The following is a 22200-nucleotide window of genomic DNA, read 5'->3' on the forward strand; positions in this document are numbered from 1 at the left end:
CAACTTGCACACATAATCTTCCTCTCACTTTTCTGCATACCCTTCAGGCTGCCTCGTAATGATTGTTTCATCTAGATCACCATTCAAGAAGGCATTCTTCACATCCATCTGTTCAAGTTCTAGGTCGAACTTCGCCACCATGTCTAACAACACTCTAATGGATCTATGATTTACAACAGGTGAGAACAAATCATTAAAGTCGATATCTTCATTCTGAGTGAACCCCCAAGTAACCAACACTACGCCAAAAAGTGCTTTTGGCAGCACCAAAAAGAAAGCGCTTTTTAAAAAAAGCGCTGTAATAGCTTGAAAAAAAATTCGCCTATGTAAAGAAAGCGCTTTTAAGGTAAAAGCGCTCTTATAGGTCTCCACTTATGAAAGCGCTTTTAAGGTAAAAGCGCTCTTATAGGTCTCAGTCTCACATCTATGAGTTTCACACTTATGAAAGCGCTTTTAAGGTAAAAGCGCTCTTATAGGTCTCATGGGTTTCACACTTATGAAAGCGCTTTTAAGGTAAAAGCGCTCTTATAGGTCTCAGTCTCACATCTATGAGTTTCACACTTATGAAAGCGCTTTTAAGGTAAAAGCGCTCTTATAGGTCTCATGGGTTTCACACTTATGAAAGCGCTTTTAAGGTAAAAGCGCTCTTATAGGTCTCAGTCTCACACACTTATGAAAGCGCTTTTAAGGTAAAAGCGCTCTTATAGGTCTCATGGGTTTCACACTTATGAAAGCGCTTTTGAGGTAAAAACGCTCTTATAGGTCTCATGGGTTTCAGACTTATGAAAGCGCTTTTAAGGTAAAAGCGCTCTTATAGGTCTCAGTCTCACATCTATGAAAGCGCTTTCATGGTAAAAGCGCTCTCATAGGTCATTTATAAAAATTATAATAAATCTAATATTACAAAATCCCTGACTTTCAGAAATCCCTCTTTCACTCTCTCTCGTTCGAAGCTCTCGCTGCCCTGGAAAAAATTCCACAGAGTACCTGGAAATCTCAACGATAAACACTGCAAATTTGAAAGAGACTGCATTCGAAAGAGAAGGATTCAATACCTGGAAATCTCATTGCGTTTTAAGGTTAGGTTTTCGTGTCTTTCTGTTTTGCCCTAGAAGTCAAAGAATAGGTGGTCGATTTTGGTTTGAATGGACTTGCATTGCTACATTATGGGTTATTTATTTGTCAGTATCGATTATTAGAGTTTGTGACTATGTTTGCTTAATATTCTGTAACTTACCGAAAGTTTCATCTTGTTCTGATATAAATGATATTCTGTAACTTGCATCGCCATTGACTTAGAAATAATGTTGGGAGTTCTAATAGAATCAGTGCCTTTTCAACATTTGTTTAAATTTGCTGAGAAAGTAGGAAGGAATGAACTGATATGTTTGCACCATTGTATCCTCATATTCTAACTATTACTGAAATTTCAGAAAGTGATTTTGATGTTAAATGTTGGATACTCAAATGGAATAACTTTGTCTGCTACAGTGATATATGTGATATGGTTTCAAGAACTTAGAGCAATGTCTCATATTTTGGCAATCCTATTACATGTTGGTTTGAATGAACAGTTAAACTTCAAAATGTACATTCATATTTTGGCATAACTTTGTCTGCTACAGTCATATTTTGGCAATCCTATTTAATGTTGTAAAATGATGTTTTAATATTATGTGAATTTTTAAGATGGTCACTGTAGTGTAAAATGAACCCTGATGGACTATATGTACATTTTTCATGTGCTTGTCTGCAGGTTGTTGAGTATCGTGGTGAGCAAATAGGAGGTCTTGAGGATCTGAGGGAACCATATATGTTGTTTTCTTCCTTTATAGATAAATTCTTGCTTAGCTTTTATTACATGGTTTGCGTCTAATTGAAAACTTCACGTCTTTGCCCATTTCAGGTTCTTACAAAATCGGTACTGCGTCTGAATCTGTTAATGCAGCTTACATATTTTCTAGAAAAGATCTTTCTCGGTATGTCTTTCAGCTTAGATATTATACAAACCCAAAGCATGTGTTTAATCATTTAGTATCTAGAATGAATCATTATGTTCAATTATTCATGTTAAGCTAATGAATCAAGTTACCAAAATATGTTAGTTATGTATGTTGCTTTATTATTTGACCTTGATATGCAGGCCTGCTATACAGATTCCCTGCGCAAGCAAAGCTGTTGTAGCTGTCCGGTTCTGTCCTATATTTTTTAATCTCAAAGCGACAAACTCAGGTACTTGTGCACTTAGTATAGTTCTGTTTACAACCAGTAACTATGTACAACCAGTTATATGTGGTACTGTTCCAATTAAACTGCCTGTGTGGGATGTATTCCGTCTTAAATCTATATGACCTCTTACTAGTAAAGATCATGAGTGGTGGCCTAGAGGTTCAAAGTGATTGGTCTGAGCTAATTAGACAGTTTTATATTATTTAGCTCTAGTTATGCATTAGGAAGCAGTTATGATATTTGGAACTGTGTTTTGGTCGCAACAAGCTCTTGAGTTCTTGGAAAGGAGACAGACAAAAGACTCAAAATAGTGGGACTTAGACGAGTTTCACCCAATAAAAGAGTGTTAGAGTTGGTATTGTTAGCACTCCTTTTATTAATATTAGTCCACGTAGTTTAACTATTGATATACCGGTTCGTCCATTGACACACTAACCTTATATCCCCATCGAGTTGATAATTTAATAAAATTGATAATGTGAATTGAATTTCTTGGTTCTTGAATTTCTTGGTTCTTACTTGTGAATTGAATTTCTTGAATGATCGATTACTTGGTTCTTGAATTGTTCATGTGCATCATATAAGTTTCTTGAATTGTTTTATACGTTATGACTTATCCTTGATGTTGTTTTATATGTACAGCGCTCATTCCCTGTGTTTCCGTGAGTTTGACCTTCTCGACGTTGCTGTTCGGTAAATCTGAGGTAAATTTCTTCCTCAAATTACTGGTACACTGTGATGAATTTGTCTGAAATTGCGTGAATATGTTGTGTTTTCTTGCTCCGTATTCATTCCGTGTATACTTTGGGTTTTGACAGAAACGCGTTATACCGTTTTGTACCCTAATTACTTTGCGTTAAAACCATGGATAAGACATGGATGTATTCCAATCGATTGTCGAAAGAGTACGAGAATGGGGTATCGAAATTTGTTAAGTTTGCTATTGCGCACGCCAAAGACCCCAATCGAATGACATGTCCTTGCTTGAGTTGCTGTTATGGGAGTCAGGTTGACGCGGTTCAGTTGGCATCGCATTTACTACGGTATGGAATTGATAGAAGTTATACATGTTGGAATTTGCATGGTGAGAAAAGTAACGAGAATGTTGAATCGGGGTATAATACGACCTATGCTTCAAACGACGATTGCACAGATACATATGATTATGATCGAGTCGAAGAGATTGCAGAAGCGCTTGAAGAAGATCTTAAGGACTGTCCCAAAATGTTCGAGAGGTTGGTAAGCGATGCAGAGAAACCGTTGTATAATGGTTGTACAAAATTCACAAGATTGTCTGCGTTATTAAAGTTGTACAACTTAAAGGCGGGCAATGGATGGTCGGATAAAAGTTTCACAGAGTTATTAGCTCTTATGAAAGATATACTACCAGAGGATAATGTTCTTCCCAATCGAACGTATGAGGCCAAAAAGATGTTGTGCTCTATTGGCATGAGCTATGATAAGATACATGCCTGTTCAAACGATTGCGTTTTGTTTCGAAACGAGTATGCATCGTTAAATGAGTGTCCTAAATGTGGTGCCCCTCGATATAAGAAAAAGTTGTCTCCAGCAAAAGTCTTATGGTATTTTCCTATAATTCCGAGATTTAGACGCATGTATCGTAGTGAAACCGATTCAAGACACTTGACTTGGCATGCAGATGAAAGAATTATTGATGGAAAGTTTCGACATCCGGCAGATTCACCCCAGTGGATGAAAATTGATAATGATTATCCTGAATTTGGAAAAGAAGCAAGAAACCTTCGCTTGGCATTGTCTACTGATGGAATGAACCCACATGGTATTCAAAGTATCTCGCATAGCACATGGCCTGTGATTCTTATGATTTATAACCTACCTCCATGGCTATGTATGAAGCGTAAGTACATGATGTTATCTATGTTAATTTCTGGGCCTAAACAACCAGGGAATGACATAGACGTATACTTGACACCCTTAATCGAAGATTTAAAGTTTTTGTGGGAGAACGGTGTGGAGGTTTATGATGGGTATAGGAAAGAAAGTTTCAACTTGAGGGCGATGTTGTTTGGAACAATTAATGATTTTCCAGCATACGGAAATCTATCAGGGTACAGCATTAAAGGTGAAAAAGCGTGTCCTGTTTGTGAAGACGGAACCGATACGATGCGATTGGACCTTTGTCATAAGAATGTCTTTCTCGGTCATCGTAGATTCTTAAATTCTAATCATCACTACCGTGGGTGGAGAAAAGCATTCAATGGAAATACAGAAGAAGGTAGAGCTCCAACAATGTTGACAGGTGATCAAATTTTTGAAAAGGTGAAGGACGTAAGTACTAAGTTTGGCAAGCCTTTTGCACATACACTTGTCAAGAGTGGGTGGAAGAAAAGGTCAATTTTTTTTGAACTGCCATATTGGAAGTCTTTGTATGTAAGACATTTCCTCGATGTTATGCATATTGAAAAAAATGTATTTGACAGTGTTATTGGTACGTTACTCAATATACAAGGAAAGTCTAAGGATGGCCTTAATGTAAGGAAGGACATGGTAAACATGGGAATGAGAACTGAATTGGGACCCGTGAAGAAAGGAAAACGAACATATCTACCACCTGCTGTTTACACTCTATCTAGAAAGGAGAAAAAAATATTGTGTAAGTTCCTAAGTGAAGTTAAAGTTCCAGAAGGCTACTCATCAGATATTAGAAGACTTGTGTCTATGAAAGACCTCAAGTTAAAGAGTTTAAAGACGCATGATTGCCATGTTATAATGGAACATTTTCTACCGATAAGTATACGTTCTATTCTGCCAGAAAAAGTAAGAAGCGCAATAACTAAATTGTGTTTTTTCTTCAAGTCAATTTGCAGTAAGATGATCGATCCTGCGATCTTACCAACATTGCAAAAAGAAATAGTTGTTACTTTGTGTGATCTTGAAATGTATTTTCCTCCCTCGTTTTTTGACATAATGGTCCATCTAGTCGTTCATCTTGTGAAAGAGACACAATTGTGCGGACCAGCTTATATGAGATGGATGTACCCTGCTGAACGTTATATGAAAATATTAAAAGGGTATGTGAAAAACCGAAGTCGACCAGAGGGTTGTATTGCCGAACGATACATTGTTGAAGAAGCGGTTGAGTTTTGTACAGAATATTTGTCAAATGTTCAATCAATTGGACTCCCCAAATCTCATATTGTTGAAAAAAAAGAAGGTAAACAGCTAATTGGAAATAAAGTTGTGACAGTATCAAGGGTCGAACGAGATCAAGTGCATTTGTATGTTCTGCACAATGAGATTGAGGTTGAGCCGTATGTTGAAATGCACAAGGGTGTTCTTCGAGGTTTAAATCCGAATAGAAATGAGAATTGGATAGTACGAGAGCACAATCGAAGTTTCATACCATGGTTTAAGGAACATATTTATTCAAAGTATCGTTCAGATCCCGCTTCAATAACAGAAAGGTTGAGATGTTTAGCATATGGTCCAAGTTTGGTTGTGTTTTCTTATAGCGCATACGCAATTAATGGATACACATTTTATACCAAAGAACAAGATGATAAAAGTACTATGCAAAATAGTGGTGTCACCTTGGTAGCTGAAGCAATGCACATATCAAGTGTGAAGGACTTAAACCCGAAATTTGCAAATCTGTCATATTTTGGGGTTATCGAGCGCATTTTGGTGTTTGATTATGAGAAGTTTCAGATTCCTATATTTGGTTGCAAGTGGGTTGAAAATAATAATGGCATACGAGTGGATAAGTCAGGATTTTTGCAAGTTGATCTTAATAGGGTGGGTTACACAGATGAGCCTTTCATTCTAGCCTCTCAAGCTAAACAAGTATTCTATGTCACTGATCCGACAAGTACGAAATGGTCTATAGTGCTTTTATCTAACAAAGTAATTGATGAAAGAATTGGAGATCAAGGTGATATTGATGTTGAGATTGAATCTTTTACCATAAATGATCAAAATAAGAATGAATCATGTATTAGAAATGATCATAATGAGGGTATTTGGATCAATCCAACCGTCCGCGTTGTTAAAAGAAAAGTAGAACATATTCCTACCAAGAAAAGAAAGAGACGTTACTGAAAAAGGTAATAGTATAATTATAGCCTATGTCATTCAAGAAAATTTAATTATAGCCTATGTCATTTTATATTATTCAATATATATATGGATTTTTATATTTTTCATTTCATTTTTATATTTTTTCTTTATTACAGGTTAAATGGCTAGTGATCAAGAAAACTCACAAGATGCAAATGCTCCTGATGATACTTCAGAAAAAGAAATTACACGAGGCATCACTATTATGAAGAGTATCATTCGTGATAGAGATAAAGCAGTAACATATAATGTAAATTGGAATGCTGATAACCAACTAATTGGGTCTAATGCTGCAAAGTTGGCAAGCTACATTGGTACACTTGTTCGTATGCACATTCCAATCACTGCTACAAGATGGAGTAATAAAGAGTTGGGTAGCGCTAAAGATAAGATTTGGACTGAGATACTGGTACAATATATGATTGTTTATATTTTCTTTATATTGACGATAATGTGTTTAAATTACTTATACTAACACACTCTATTCCAATATTTTTTCGTAGAGGTCTTTTAACATTGAAGATACAACTATCCGAAAAAAGTATATACTTCAATTGGCCGGAAAAAGACACAGAGGGTGGAGAACGTTTTTAACAAACAAGTATCTTAAGGACAAAGAAATTTTTTTGTTGAATATGATCCGGAATATCCAGTGAAGTATGCGATCTTCATTACAGAAGAAGAATGGGTTGCTTTTGTAGCCCAAAGAAGAGACGAAAATTTCAAGAAAGTGAGTGCCACAAATCGCGAGAGAGCGTCAAATCCCACGTATGCATACAAAAAAGGGCGTTTGGGATATGCACGCTTAGAGGAAAAAATTGTAAGTATACAAAAATGCTACGATCTTATTAATTGTCTCAATGTGTTATAATTGATTATCTTATTATTTGTGTCAATGCGTAGTTAGACGAGACGAAAAGTGACGCAACATCACTTCCGCCACATGTTTTGTGGAAAGAAGCTCGTGTGGGAAAGGATGGAACTGTTAGGGATGACGTTCAACATATTTATGATGAATGTGTAAGTAGAACATTGTGTCTTTAATTAAATCAAAAGTTTAATAATATATAATTAATTTTTTTATCTCCACTAATAATTTCCGATATGTAAATGAATTTCAGGAGACCCTATCTCAATCGATAAGCACAGCTGAGGACCAGGAGAACAGGAGCGTACTTAGTAGAGCACTAAATGTTCCTGAGTATCCCGGTCGGGTGAGGGGTAAAGGGCATGGTTGTACTCCAACTTCCTTGTATAAGAATCCAAGGAGAAGAAATCCTAGCAATCAAGAAGTGATGGAGACGTTGCAGGCATTACAAGCGCAAGTTCTTCAATTGCAAAAGGATAATGAGAGATATAGGTGTATGGAAAAGTGCAGTTCACAGTTGAAAGAAACTAGTGAGAAAGCCAGTATCAATTGTCAAAATAAATTTCCCGAGGTAATTATATATGTTATTTTGAAATTAAAATAGCACATTTATGTTAATTGAAATATATACACATTAAAAGTAACATATTTATTATTGGTTTAGGGCATTTCATCTTGTCAGCTATACTTATCGTCACCGACTTATCGCCTAGTTGGCAAGGGAAAAGTGCACAACACTTCGGGAGATTTACTTCACCATAGACCGCTCCCGGATGGACACCTTAAAGTATCGGTTGATGTTGTATTAGATAAGGATGCGTTGCTACCGATACCTGACATTGTTTCAGAGACAACATTGCTGCGAGATGCAATAGGATCATTTGTTGCATGGCCCTTGGATCTCATTTTCATTGATGATGAGGTATGTTGAATTCAAAAACCACTATGAATCTTTTAGTATTCAAATGTCAATTCTGAACCGTTAAGTTAATTTTTTTTACATGGTAATTTTAGACGCCTACAAAACCCGCATCTAAGGATAAAGGGATTTTGCGGCACAACGAGTCTGTTGCATCACAAAAAGAGGTATATTGAAAGTGTTAATTATATGATCCGAATCAAAAAATGCATGATTTTATAATTTACCTATGTTATATGATTTATAGGTATTTGCTCAAGGGTCACAACAACTGAGCCAGAAAATTGGTAGTCGACAGAAAAACAAAAGGGATCTTCCAGTGACTTCTTTGCCAAAAAAAGGTGCTTTTGTGCCTCGATACCAGATATCTCTTGAAACACTTGTTGACTCATCAGATATGGCAACGGCTGGTGCTATTCGCTTACTGGATATGGAGGAAGATATCTTTGGTTATTCATGCACTGAAACAATCGGAAAAGAAGATCTGGAACATATTTTTCGGCATCAAGAATTAGGCGTCGGTGTTATACACACATACATCCGGTAATCCGATCTATATATTATTTAATTACTTGAACAATTTATTTACACATTTCAATAAAAATAGTCTAATGTTTATTATGTTTTTATTGAAGGTTCTTGTATGACAATTTCATGCGCGGGAATGATCAATTGTCAAACAGATTCCGTTTCGTGTCTTCCTCCCTGGTCAACAAAGCATTAATTTGTAGGGAACCGGATTCATGTAGAGAGTACTTAGTCAAGAGATTCATGGCCAGCAGTACAAACAACTTGTATCTTTGGCCGTATAATTCAGGGTTAGATTTTAATTCTAAGTTTATTCTAATCTTTAATTGTTTCTTTTACGTAAAAAATTTCCATATAAACTTTTGTTTTAATTTATAGGTGTCACTGGTTGTTGCTTGCTATTGATCCTTTAAAAGAAGTGGTATATTTTCTGAATTCGATAGATGGTGAATGGACAAATTATCCGGATATGAAGCAATTAGTTGATACGTAAGTGAGACTGTTCTAAATATTCGTGTATATTTATGTGAGATTGTTCTAAATATATGTTTTTATTTTGTTAGATCAATAAAAGTGTTCCGATCTCAAAGACAAGCTCGAGTACCACGTACTAAATCCAGCAACATTACGTGGATAAAAGTGCAGGTACTTTAATTTTCACAATTTTGCTTATAATAGTGATGCTACTTGATAAGAAAAGATAACTATACATTCTTATTTATTTTTCTATGTAGTGTCCTCTACAGCGCAACGGTATCGATTGCGGATACTTTGTAATGAGGTTTATGAGGGAAATCATTAATATGAATCAAATAGAGATTCCAATCACGGTATGGATTTATAACTTAGGATTTGTTTTAATATTTATCGAATATTTCATATTATTTATTACTTTTAACTAAATCATGCATATTATGTTTTGTTATGTAGTACTTTGATGAATACAAGTGTGCTCATTACACGAGACTGCAGTTGGAACAAATCAAGGAGGAATTGTGTCAATATTTTATTGAGAAAAGATTAATTAGTATATAATGGTTTCAAAATAACATGAATACTTTGATGAAGAATGGCTTCTGGTTGGCAAGTGTATAGTTCTTTATATTTTTAACAGATTAGTTATGACTCCAAATAGGCCGTATAACATATTAGTTTTGACTTGTGTATAGTTCTTTATAATTTTAGTGATATCTTTAATTTCATGGATAGATTAATGTGTTCATTCTTGTGTTGGTTTGCTTTAAAAAATTACAAATGCTTGAATTATGACTCCAAATGTGTTCAGTGCCTATCTATCCTTGTGTTGGTTTGCTTGAATTATGACTCCAAATGTGTTCATTCTTGTGTTGGTTTGCTTGTGTTGGTTTAAAAAATTACAAATGCTTGAATTATGACTCCAAATGCTTGAATTAGAGAGGCTTGATTTACAGGTTTATGGGATTATTCCCAAAAAATATTACAGGTTGAAATGGTAGGCTTAAACTGAAGGCAGCGTTTTGTTATTTTACTAGAGGAAAAGACAGCGCTTTTTAGTAAAAAGCGCTGCTAAAGGTTGTCAATAGAGAGCGCTTTTTACTAAAAAGCGCTGCTAAAGGTTGTCAATAGAGAGCGCTTTTTAGTAAAAAGCGTTGCTATAGGTTGTCAATAGAGAGCGCTTTTTAGTAAAAAGCGTTGCTATAGGTTGTCAATAGAGAGCGCTTTTTAGTAAAAAGCGCTGCTATAGGTGGTATATAGACAACCTTTAAGAGCGCTTTTTACTCAAAAGCGCTGCTAAAGGTTGTCAATAGAGAGCGCTTTTTAGTAAAAAGCGCTCTTAAAGGTTGTCTATATACCACCTTTAGCAGCGCTTTTTACTAAAAAGCGCTCTCTATTGACAACCTTTAGCAGCGCTTTTTAGTAAACAAAAAGCGCTGCTAAAACCTATAGCAGCGCCACCTACGGCAGCGCTTTTAAGCGCTTTTAAAGGCCAAAAAAAGCGCTCTCATAGGTCTTTTTTGGCGTAGTGCAACCTTGCCTTAAAACGCTTTGACACCACTCATTTGATTCCTTCCTTAACTATGAAAATCCACCTACAGCTGACTAACCTGGCTCCTGCAGGTTTCTCAATTAGCTCCCAAGTGTTGTTATCGTGAAGTGATTTAATCTCATCATCCATGGCTTTCAACCATTCAATATTATCTCGACTCCTCATAACTTCCTTATAGTCTCTAGGTTCTTCATCCAGAACCTCACTTACAGAGATTAAGGCATATGCTATGAGATATGCATAACCAAGTCTCTGAGGTGGCTTGATGACTATTCTCGACCTGTCTCTTTCTAGCAGGAATTCATTATCAGTCTCCTCATCTTTAACAACAATTCTGCTTCTTCTTTAACTTTATATGGGTTATGCAATTCAGAATTAACATACTCCGCCTCAACATGAATCTTTTTCTATTCCAGCTCTTCTTCATAAATCTTGGTACTTCGACCAACGTCATCAGTTTTCTTGAAAGCTATCTTAGCTTCATTGAAAACTACATATCGACCTGTGATACACCTCATATGACCTGGCTCTAAGAACCACAACCTATAAGCTTTGACTCCTTCAAGGTATCCAAGGAACATACATTTTAGAGCTTTAGGTTTGACCTTGTCTTGCCTAATGTGGGCATAGGCTAGACAACCAAAGCCTATAAGTCTATCGAGATTAGATGGATGTTTCGACTAGACTTCTTCAGGTGTTTTCATCCCCAAAGCCTATAAGTTTGTCGAGATTAGGTGGATGTTTCAACCAGACTTCTTCAGGTGTTTTCATCCCCAAATTTGGTGAGTGACACCTATTTATCAAGTAAGTCGCAATCATGACTGCCTCAGCCTAAAACACCTTCTTCAATCCCGTACTATCTAACATGCATCTCACTCTTTCCAAAATGGTTTGATTAAACCTTTCATCTAAACCATTTTGTTATGGAGGCCCTGCAGTAGTTCCGTGCCTTGCAATACCAGACATATCATAATAGTTGTCGAAAGCCTCATTGTAAAGTTCAAGACCATTGTCGGTCTTCAACCTCTTGACCTTCCTGATAGTTTGGTTTTTGACCAGGGTCTTCCAACACTTGAAATTTTCAAAAGTTTCATCATTAGCTTTCTGAGTGAATACCCATAAATTTTTGTAATAATCATCAACTATGGATAGGAAATAATTTGCACCTGAGTGTGAAGGATTCCTTACAGGTCCCCAAAGATCAACATGAATGTAATTAAGGGATCTATGTGTTCTTTATTTACCTTTGCTAAAATCCATTCTACATGATTTACCTAATACATAAAAGGTTCACAAAACTCTAGTTTTCCGACCTTGTCATAGCACAACCGATTTTAATTCGGTAATTCTACTAGGCCTCTTTCACTGACATAATGTTTACGTTGGAATTTCATAAACAACCACTAGTCTCTTAATTAAATATTATAGGATCGACTAGTAAATCCTAGGACATTGGGCTAATATTCTTAATTTGTGGTTTTCTTTGGGAGCAAGACACGATTTCGACTAGGTCGAAACAATTGTATTGAAATGTAAGTGTGCGATCTCGACAAAGATAATGGAATAATGTTATATAACAAGAGTAAAATGAAAGTACTAAAATAATGTATGGATGAAAGTAATAGAAAAATAAACTGAATTGAAAAAACTTTTGCATTAAAGTAAAGATTGGTGTTTCATGGTTCATACATTCTCTCAATGAAGACTTTTTTCTCTTAATGCTGATACTTCGAGTGTAAGTGAGATTCTGTAGTAAAATGAACACACCGAATTATATAAATGAAAATCCTATATAAACTAGCGAGAAATAACTTCCTTTAATGTTTAAATCTTCAACTTTCGCCACATAGAAGCCTGTATGCCCCTTCCCCTCACATTTCTTCCATGTTTCCTTCAGAATGAAACTTCAAAGTAGTTATCCATATTTGAACGTGACATATGTGCGCCCAAATAACCGCCTCTTGCACACAGTTGGTGTTGTCGAGAATCATTTTTGTCGAGATGTTTCCACAATATTCCCAATAGATACTAAGTCTCAATTTATTTTTACTTAAGACTTAAGAACCTTGTACACGTCATCAAATAATCAACATGTCCCTACCTTTAACATGTTCGTTGAGGAATTTTCCCTTGTTAAAAATCTCAGCTAACACATGGTCAAGTCTCTTGTGACATAGCTCAATCTTTGACATAAGTTTTATGGATGCCACATCTGCTGAACCACTTTCAACCTCAACCTCAAGGGTATACAATCCTTGTTTCTTTACGCCGCTTAAGACTTCCTTCAACCCCTTCATTACCCTTAGGATACTTTGCTCTCCTTTGAAAAGATATCCTTTCTTGTCGAATTCACCAAGAGAAATCAAATTTCTCTTATGATTAGGTAAATACTTGACATCAGTCAATAGCCTTATTGACTCATCATGGAGCTTGACTCTCATAGATCCAATACCTGTAATTTTGCATGCTTTGTTGTTTCCCAGCAACACTGATCCATCATATTGATCACACAATTCCTCAAACACATCCTTGTTTGGAGTCATGTGCCAAGTATAACTTGAATCCATAATCCATTCCTTACTAGAGTCGCTTCATAAAACCACTAGGACATCAGATGATTCATAACCATCTTGCACAATGGTTGCATTACCATTATCCTTTCCATCATGACTATTAAATCGATAAAGACATACTTTTTGTGTATAACCCTCATTCTTACTATGATAACACTTAATAGCAGGAGCATTACCATCATAAGAATTATGTGGAACTTTACCCTTCTTCTTCTTAAACCTATCATGTTTCTTCAAGAATTTCTCCTTAACGGACAAACCTTCACCAACTATCGAAGGCTTTTTCTCCTTTTGTTTGTTCAAGTATTTAAAGTACAAGGCAAATTGAACATATTCAAAGGTCAACAAATCTCTTTCATATAAGAGGTTTTTTTAAGTGAGCATGAAACTTAGGTAAAGAACACAACAACATAGCGCTTGATCTTCATCATCAATCTTGACCTCAATACTTTCAAGATCAAGAATCAACTTATTGAACACATTGAGCTGCTCAGCCAAGGCTTTATCTTCACTCATCTTGAATGAATGCAAAGCTTGCTTTAGGTAGAGGCGATTGACCAATAATTTGGTCATGTACAAACCTTCAATTTTTGTCCACACACCAGCTACATTTTTCTCCTTTGAAACCTGTCCGAGAACCTTATCACCAAGGTTCAATACAATGGCGTTGTGGGCTTTTTCGACCATCATTATCTTCTCCTACTCCGATAGGACAACATCCATCTTATTCACTCCTTTCAACGCTTCTAACAAACTCTGTTGAACAAGAAGGACTCACATATTCAAACGCAACAAACCAAAATCATTCACACTGGTGAATTTCTCAATCTCATACTTTGTTGACGACATCTTCCCCTCCACGTTAACCGCTCAATTTTGTTGAGAAACGATGTCGTCAATAACATAACAAAGTTGAGATAGAGATTGAGTTTCTTGAATAAACACAAGAAACCTTATTAGATTTTACAAAAGAGAGAAATAGGAAGAAGAGGAATTGGTTAAAACTTTTTTACTATTCATTTTCTCAATAAGAGTTAAAGATTACAAGTGAATACTAACAACTAACATCTCCCAACAACCTAAGAGAACTAGTCTATTTATAGACTACTAAGTTAACTTAAACAATTGAGCTTAACACAAGACCCAATTCAACATACTAACTTAAAATACAAATTAACATATTTCAACAACATATTTAAACAAACCTTGACTACAACATGCACAACTTCTGTCGAAATATCAAACTATCCCTTATGAGATTATAGTTCGATTCAAATTCTCATCGAAAAAAGAAAAATTGAAAAGTTATATTTTATAGTAGTAGTTAAGAATTGCCTTTTTAAATGACTCATAAGAAAGTTATGGTAATTATTACGTATTAAGTGGCTCATAAGCGTAAGTCTTTCTCTTTCCATGGTAAAAGAATTTTTAGAGATGTCATATCCTATCATAATATAAACAGGGGAATAGATTATATTCTCGGGAATTTCAACTGAATTATGTGCAATTTAAATCTCACCCTTTAAACTTAATACATATTTTTTTTATTATATTTTTAATATTAATTTTTATGGTTGAGATTTCCATGTACAATCACAAATCACAGGAGAGGATCTGTGTCCGTATAAATAGATATATATGCACTAAAATATATTTTTTTAAATGATCATTGGACGAAATATAATTTATGACTCTGATAAAATTTTAATTTTTAAAAATAATTTATTTATTTATCTATCTTATAATCCATTTGAATTAAGCTATTGTCTCATTCGAACTATATCAAATTATTCACAAGCTATTGACTCAGTCGAACTATATCAAATTATTCACAATATATTTTAGCCGCACTGAAATTGAAATGAAATTGTGAAACCGATAGTTTCGTTTCGTTGAAACATTGAAATGACGATGGGCCATGAAATAAAAAAGGCTCCTTACTGGCGCTGCAAAGATTTTATTGGAATCTGACTCCTTTTTCGAATGTTGCAAAAAAGATAAACATTTTTAATTTGTCTATGGCCTTTTTATCAGCCGAAAACTTCATGATTTAGGTTCATCTTCATGTCTGAAGAAAGCAATACAAACAATCTCCTTGACAAAAAAAAGTTGATTTGTCTTTGTTTTTTACATTCTGAAAGAACAAGCATGAGTTAAGGAAGATTGTAATCTCATCGACAGCTCCACTATATCATCACCTCTCTTCTAATTAATCCCTTTTTAAATTTAGTGTTCTTTTTATTCATATAATAAGATTATACAAAAATAATATGTTCTTTTTTAATTTAGTCATTTTTTATTTATTGATTTTTAGCTTGAGAACTTTTTAATTGAAGTTAATAACTTTTTTTCTTAAACCTTTTCTTAGAGAGAAGGAGTAAGTGTTTTAGAGTATATTTGAATGATGGGATGTTTTGAGGTAAGGTAACTTTTGAGTAAATTCAAATGTATTTAAGTAAATTTTATTTTTTGTATGAAAAACTAAAGAAATTAAAAATGATAAGAATTTTTAAAATATTTTGTTCAAGTTAATTTTAAAGAATTTTAAATTATATATAAAATTAAAGAATTTAATTTAATTTTTTTTATACAATGTGTATATCAAATTAGTTTATATTAATTTTAAAGTTTGTGTTTTTGAGATTGTAAGATTGTGTCAATCTAGAGGTTCAATCCAATTACAAGCGCCCAATCACTTGGTGAACATTAGGATGTTCATATTCAAATACTGCACTCGAGTAGGCATTGCCTTCATCTCAACTATTGATATTCATCCAACGACATCACGCATCTTGTGTGTATCCACTCGTGATAGTTTTAACTGTCACCCCTATATAAGTGTGACTCTACGTCACACTGAGGTATTATTTATTCATACACTTGCAAGTTCCATTTATATCAATTTGCTGACTTGAGTTTTGAAGTGCTAACTTATAGGTACCCCCTCTCTAATCATCAACATACTTACCATTGCATTGAAAACCTTTTCTTGGTGGTCACCATCAACATACTACTTATTTTTTGTCCCACTACGAAATAGTGGTGTCATATGTGGAAATTGTTTTTTTTTAAAATCTCATGAATTACCATCACATTATCTTAATCTATTCCGTTGTGCCGCCACAATTTCTTATGTTAACTGTTCCAAGCACCCTAATTGTTTTTATTATAAGATTCTGATCACTGTTGACCTATTTGAAATTGTTCCATGTTGACATCTCCAATGGCAGAATCCCAGGCAACTCGATCTATCACTCACCTTAAAGCAATTCATGTGTCTAACATCTGATCGATGATTCAAAAGCTTTAAGACATTGTCGTGATGGTTCTTACTCTTATGGTAGAAGAACCACCTCAACGCCAAGGTGATTTGATCTCAATAATTTCACTAGTCATAGAACCATGTTAGAGTTTAATTCCTCAATTGATCGGAGAGTCATCTCTTCAGCCTCTACCACTTAAACAACATTTTCCATTTCATCTCTCATAACAATCTTATCTTCCACCACCGATACAGTCTTAAATGTCCCACATAGTCTCCAATAACTCCAAGCAACAATGGGAATGCATGGTGCTAACAAACTTGTGACAAACATCTTCAACTTAATGAAACAACAAAATTTAAACCTCCTTAATGAAAAGATCATTCGCTTAGAACATAATCAACATAAGATTCCTTCTCAAATTACAACTCAACAAGAGGGGCTGGAACACAACCACTATGGAGCCGTTCTGCGGGCTTCTCAAATTAAAGTCGCATCGCAACAACAAAAGTGTGACAGAGTTATCAAAAAGACATCATCATAATCACAATGGCCGCAATTCTTCTCCTCGTGATTATGTAGGTGGTGATTGCATCCACACTTTGCTCGATGATTGCTTCCCTGAGAAGTCTCCCTCAGACAGTTCTCGAATGGGAAATGAGTAATGCCACTCATCATTCCTACTCTCACACATCACACATATTATTTGTATTGAATCTCAAAGAAGTTATTATGACGTGGTTAAAGACCTTGGAGAACGACTCTATGAATTCTTGGAGGTAGTTCTGCAATAAGTTCACATCATAGTTTATTGCACAAAGACGTCAGTTTAATATCGTAGAATCTTGTAATGGAATATACTAGAAGAAGAAGAAAGAGACCCTCATAGAGTACATCAATAGATTTACAAAGGTGGATATTGAAGTGGGATGAGCCAACAATGATATGAAGTTCGAATGATTGAGGTTTGACTACATGTTATAGGAGAAATTGGGTTTCAAATACAAATGGAGCATGAATGATCTTCTCATTCGAACCCACTTGTACATCAAATATAAGGAGAAGTTTTTATCTAAAGATATTGAAAGAAATAAGACCTCGAGAAAAGTTTGACCTATGAGGCAATGCCAAAAAAATATTCATGTGGACGGATACACAGATAGGCCCAAGGGACTACATGCTATATTTTTCACAAAACACACCCCTAAACACTTCAAGAGAAATAGTTATATAGGAATGTGAAAACATCGAGTTCAAATAGGCCCGAGTGAAGTAACCTCATTCCATGAAAGAGTCAGCACAAACTGACAATCCTAAATTTTGTAGATTTCACAAGATCCATAAGCACAAGTCTGGTGAGTGCATTCATTTGAAGGATGCGATAAAAAAGTTGATTAAAAAGGAAGTCATGAAAGATACTCCAAAGATGAAGGAAAAAAATAAGATTACATGAGACATAAATATTACCCCACGATAAGTCTAGAAGGTTGAGCCAATCGTCGCGAAAGAAAAGCTCTCCTCGATGGGATAAGACACCGTCGAGATAAATGATCGAGGCCATTGAATGCACCAGTAAGAGCAAAAACAATAGTGAAGAAGAAAAGGATATTTGAAGATGAAAATGAACATTCATAGCATTTGTCACTAAAGGATGTCACTTATTTCTTCTATCCCCAGAGGATTCATGCATTAAAAAAAGACACCATCTAAAGGTAATGTGAAGAGAAAAATTTCATAATTAATGGTGGTAGACAAGAAGCGAGACACATCGTCTGATGGGAAGATGGAGCAACCCATTCTGAGGTTCAAGGACTGCGAAAAGGTGTGTGGAAATCCCAATAAGGTGATTCCATTAGTGATTATGATAACCATGGCAAAAAGTTTTAAGACAACCTCTAAAGCAGAATATCTTCAATTGAGGCAACTTTGACAGACTCATAGACCTTTTGATCACATGAAGACTTAAGGAAAAAATATCTTCTTTGATTTCTAAGCTTCAACAGATAATTCCTTATGCAGGAAGTTGTTTTCTTGATGTGTCTAATCAAGTACAAATGTTATCCAACCTTTTTGTGAAAGTCTTTAACGTATCTTTTCTTCCTCTCTATATAAGGAGCAGAAGTCCAGAAGAAGAATAAAAATAATACACTGCATAACAAGACTTTGGACCTTGACATTTTAAAGAGAAGTTACTCTGTCAAAAACAAGTTAGACTTAGAACATCTTAAAACTTTATATATTTTATAAGTTCTTAAGTCTTAGAGTCTTTCTAAGTTGCATTATGTCTACACCTCTGATTGTATATCAAGTTTAGTTGTTATCCAATTCTCTTAACCTTTTTTTATAGAGTTAGAAGTTTCTTTCTTTAGTTCTTGAGCTTTTGAAGTCTCTTGCTTGTATGCTTGAGCATAAAAGTCTCTTACTTGTGGGTTTGAGCATTAGAAGTCTCTTGCTTGTGTGCTTGAGCATTGGATTCCTCTTGCTTAGTTCTTGAGCATGTGTAATTAGTTTGGTTATAGTGGAAATCCCTTGGAAGTACAAGGGGACTGGACTTTTCTCAAGTCATGAGAGCAACTAGGATAACCGGTTATGTCTCTGCTTTTACTTTCCTTGCTTTTACATTTAATATTCCATCGCTGTTAACTCTGATGCTCTAAGTCAGATTCTTATTCAGAGTCTAATAAGGACCTTTAGAAGTAAGCCAAGTATTCTAAAGGCAGAATCTGAACCAATTCTTCAGAATCTGATTAAGAACCACTAGAATCAGAAGCTGGAAAAGCTTAAAGGAGAAAAAGCCAACACATTTCAAATACTTTAAGTCTGTCAAGATTAAGTGGGTGTTTTGACTAGACTTCTTTAGGTGTTTTTATCCCCAAGGAAGTCGAGAGGCACCTATTTATCAGGTAAGCTGCAGTCATGACTGCCTCAGCTAAAAAAACCTTCTTTAATCCCACACAATCCAACATGCACCTTACTCTTTTCAGAATGGTGCGATTAAACCTTTCAGCCAAACCATTTTGTTAGGGAGTACATGCAGTAGTTTTGTGCCTTGCAATACCAGACGCATCACAATAGATGTGCCTCGTTGCAAAATTTAAGAACATTGTCAGTCCTCAACCTTTTGACCTTCCTGCTAGTTTGGTTTTCGACCAGAGTCTTCCAACTTTTGAAAATTTCAAAAGTTTCATCCTTAGTCTTCTGGATGAATACCCATAACTTCCAGGAATAATAATCAACCATGGATAAGAAATACTTTGCACCTGAGTGTGAAGGATTCCTTGCAGTCCCCCAAAGATCAGCATGACTGTAACCAAGGGATCCATGTGTTCTTTGTTTACCTTTGTTAAACTTCACCATACAAAATTTACCAAATACACAAGATTCCTAAACTCCAATTTTTCGACGTTGTCACCACATAGCAGATTTTGTTTCGACAATTCAATCAGGCCTCTTTACTGACATGGCCAAATCGCTTGTGCCATAACTCAGTCTTCTACATAGGTTTTGTGGATGCCACATATGCTGATCCACTTACAACCTCAACCTCAAGGGTATATAAGCTTTGTTTCTTCACTCCTCTCAAGACTTCCTTCGGCCCCTTCATTACCCTTAGGATACTTTTCTCTCCTTTAAAGATATATCATTTCTTGTCGATTTCACCAAGAGAAATCAAATTTCTCTTAAGTTCGGGTACATACCAGACATCAGTCAATAGCCTTATTGACTCACATTGGAGCTTGAATCTTACAAATCAAATAATTGCAAGGATTTGTTATTTTCTAGCAGTAGTGAACCACCATCTTGATTACATAATTCCTCAAACACATCCTTGTTTGGAGTAATGTGCCAAGTGCAACCTGAATCCATAATCCACTCTTTGCTAGAGTTGCTGCTTGAAACAACCAGGATATCATATGGTTCATAATCATATTTCACATTGGTTGCATTACAATTATCCTATCCACTATGATTATTCAGGCGTTCAGGGCACATCTTTCTTGTATGACCCTCCTTTTTACAATGATAACACCTAATAGCAGAAGCATTACCACCATGAGAATTATGTATAACTTTACCCTTATTCTTCGTAAACCTACCATCTTTCTTAAAAAAATTCCCCTTAACGGACAAACCTTCACCAATAGAAGGTGGCTTGTGTTCCTTTCATCTGTTCAAATCCATAGAGTACAAGGCTGGTTGAACTTCTTCAAAGGCCAATGAATATCTTCCATACAAGAGAGTTTCTTTAAAATGAGCATGAGATATTGGTAAAGCACACAACAACATCAACACTTGATCTCAATCATCAATCATAACCTCGATATTTTCAAGATCAAGAATAAAATTGTTGAACATATCCAACTGCCCAGCCAAGAATTTGTCTTCACTCATCTTGAATGAATACAAAGCTTGCTTCAGGTAGAGACGATTGACCAAGAATTTGGTCATATATAAACCCTCAAGTTTACCGCTACACACCCATTATCGTCTTCTCCTTCTGTAACACCTCAAAATTTGCCCTCCTCTCTTGGGACTAGCTTAGCATACTGCATTTCATTTTTTAGGTCATTAGTCATTGCATCTTTGCATGTCATGTGGAAACAATAAGCAAGTCATCCTCCTAGGTCTTGCTCAGAAGGTAAAGAGGTTAAAAGATTCAAGCTTGAGGGTCTCATGAATTGATCACTAATCATCTGAGGGTTTGTGCTTCAATTGGGGTTTATTGGTTCCTCAAGGAGGTTGATCTTTATCTTGGTTGAAATGGTACACCATCATCATGGTCTCATCATCACCAAGAGGTTCATTGTGCTTGATCATGTTCATTGGGATTAGGGTTTTGACCTCTGGTCAACCCTAATCAGTTGTATTGTGCCAATCAGGGTTTTGCAAGGAGATGAGGTCTTTATTGAGATGGGGATCATCATATGGTTTTAATGAGCTTGTATAAGCTAGGGTTTCATTTTGGAGCCATTTCATCAGAAGATTGAGGTTCAAATTCATCTGTGCATGACCAAGTCATCTATCAGTCAACAAAAGTCAACCAAAAGTCAACTGTTGGATTTGGCGGTGGGAAGTGATTAGAAATACTTCATTCATGTTCAAACAAGTATCATTTGACATTTCAAACATCAACATTGAAGAAAATAAAGTCAGGACAAAACTTTCCAAAAATAGAAAGTGACTTGTAATTCAAAATTGCCAAAAATGGAAAGGTTTTCTCCTCAAGATTACATCATCAAAAATGTTTCAAATGAAATTTTGTCCAACATGAAAGTTGAAGATCTTGTTTTCCCATTTCCAAAAAGTCCAAGATCATGAATTTCTCATGTATGGTCGAAAAGATATGGATCAATCATTGCCAAGTGAATTTGAACTTCAAGAAGGCATAACTTTCAAACCATAAGGCCAAATGGAGTGGTTCTTTTTTGTACATTCATGTCTTGGCATGCACTATCCAATTCATGCATCATATGCCATGCATTTCCATCACAAAAATATTTGACTTTTCATTTGAATTTTGGAGGGAAAGTTATAATTTGAATTTGGCTCATTGTTTTCACATGGCAACACTTGCTTTGGCTCCAAAATGGCATTTCAAGTGGATTAAAACAGAATTTCGTGCACTGTTCCATTGCTTTTCCACATATGAGGTGCATTGGCCAATTTGCATTACACCTTTGTTTTCACTAATTACA

General features: G+C 35.4%; 1 protein-coding gene across 1 annotated transcript; it reads left to right on the top strand.

The window, feature by feature from the left end:
- Nucleotides 1–977: 977 nt before the first annotated feature.
- LOC127082419 (uncharacterized) lies at nt 978–9777 on the top strand. Its single transcript, XM_051022658.1, has 15 exons — nt 978–1079; nt 1757–1979; nt 2144–2232; nt 6444–6736; nt 6831–7147; nt 7231–7347; nt 7449–7766; nt 7860–8117; nt 8210–8281; nt 8362–8657; nt 8750–8932; nt 9021–9131; nt 9206–9287; nt 9377–9472; nt 9757–9777. Exons 7-15 carry the CDS (start codon nt 7623–7625, stop codon nt 9775–9777), a joined length of 1263 nt encoding a protein of 420 aa, XP_050878615.1. The 5' UTR covers nt 978–1079; nt 1757–1979; nt 2144–2232; nt 6444–6736; nt 6831–7147; nt 7231–7347; nt 7449–7622.
- The last annotated feature ends 12423 nt before the right edge of the window (nt 9778–22200 follow it).

Source organism: Lathyrus oleraceus, chromosome 5, assembly GCF_024323335.1.
Source record: "Lathyrus oleraceus cultivar Zhongwan6 chromosome 5, CAAS_Psat_ZW6_1.0, whole genome shotgun sequence".
Classification (NCBI taxonomy): domain Eukaryota; kingdom Viridiplantae; phylum Streptophyta; class Magnoliopsida; order Fabales; family Fabaceae; genus Lathyrus; species Lathyrus oleraceus.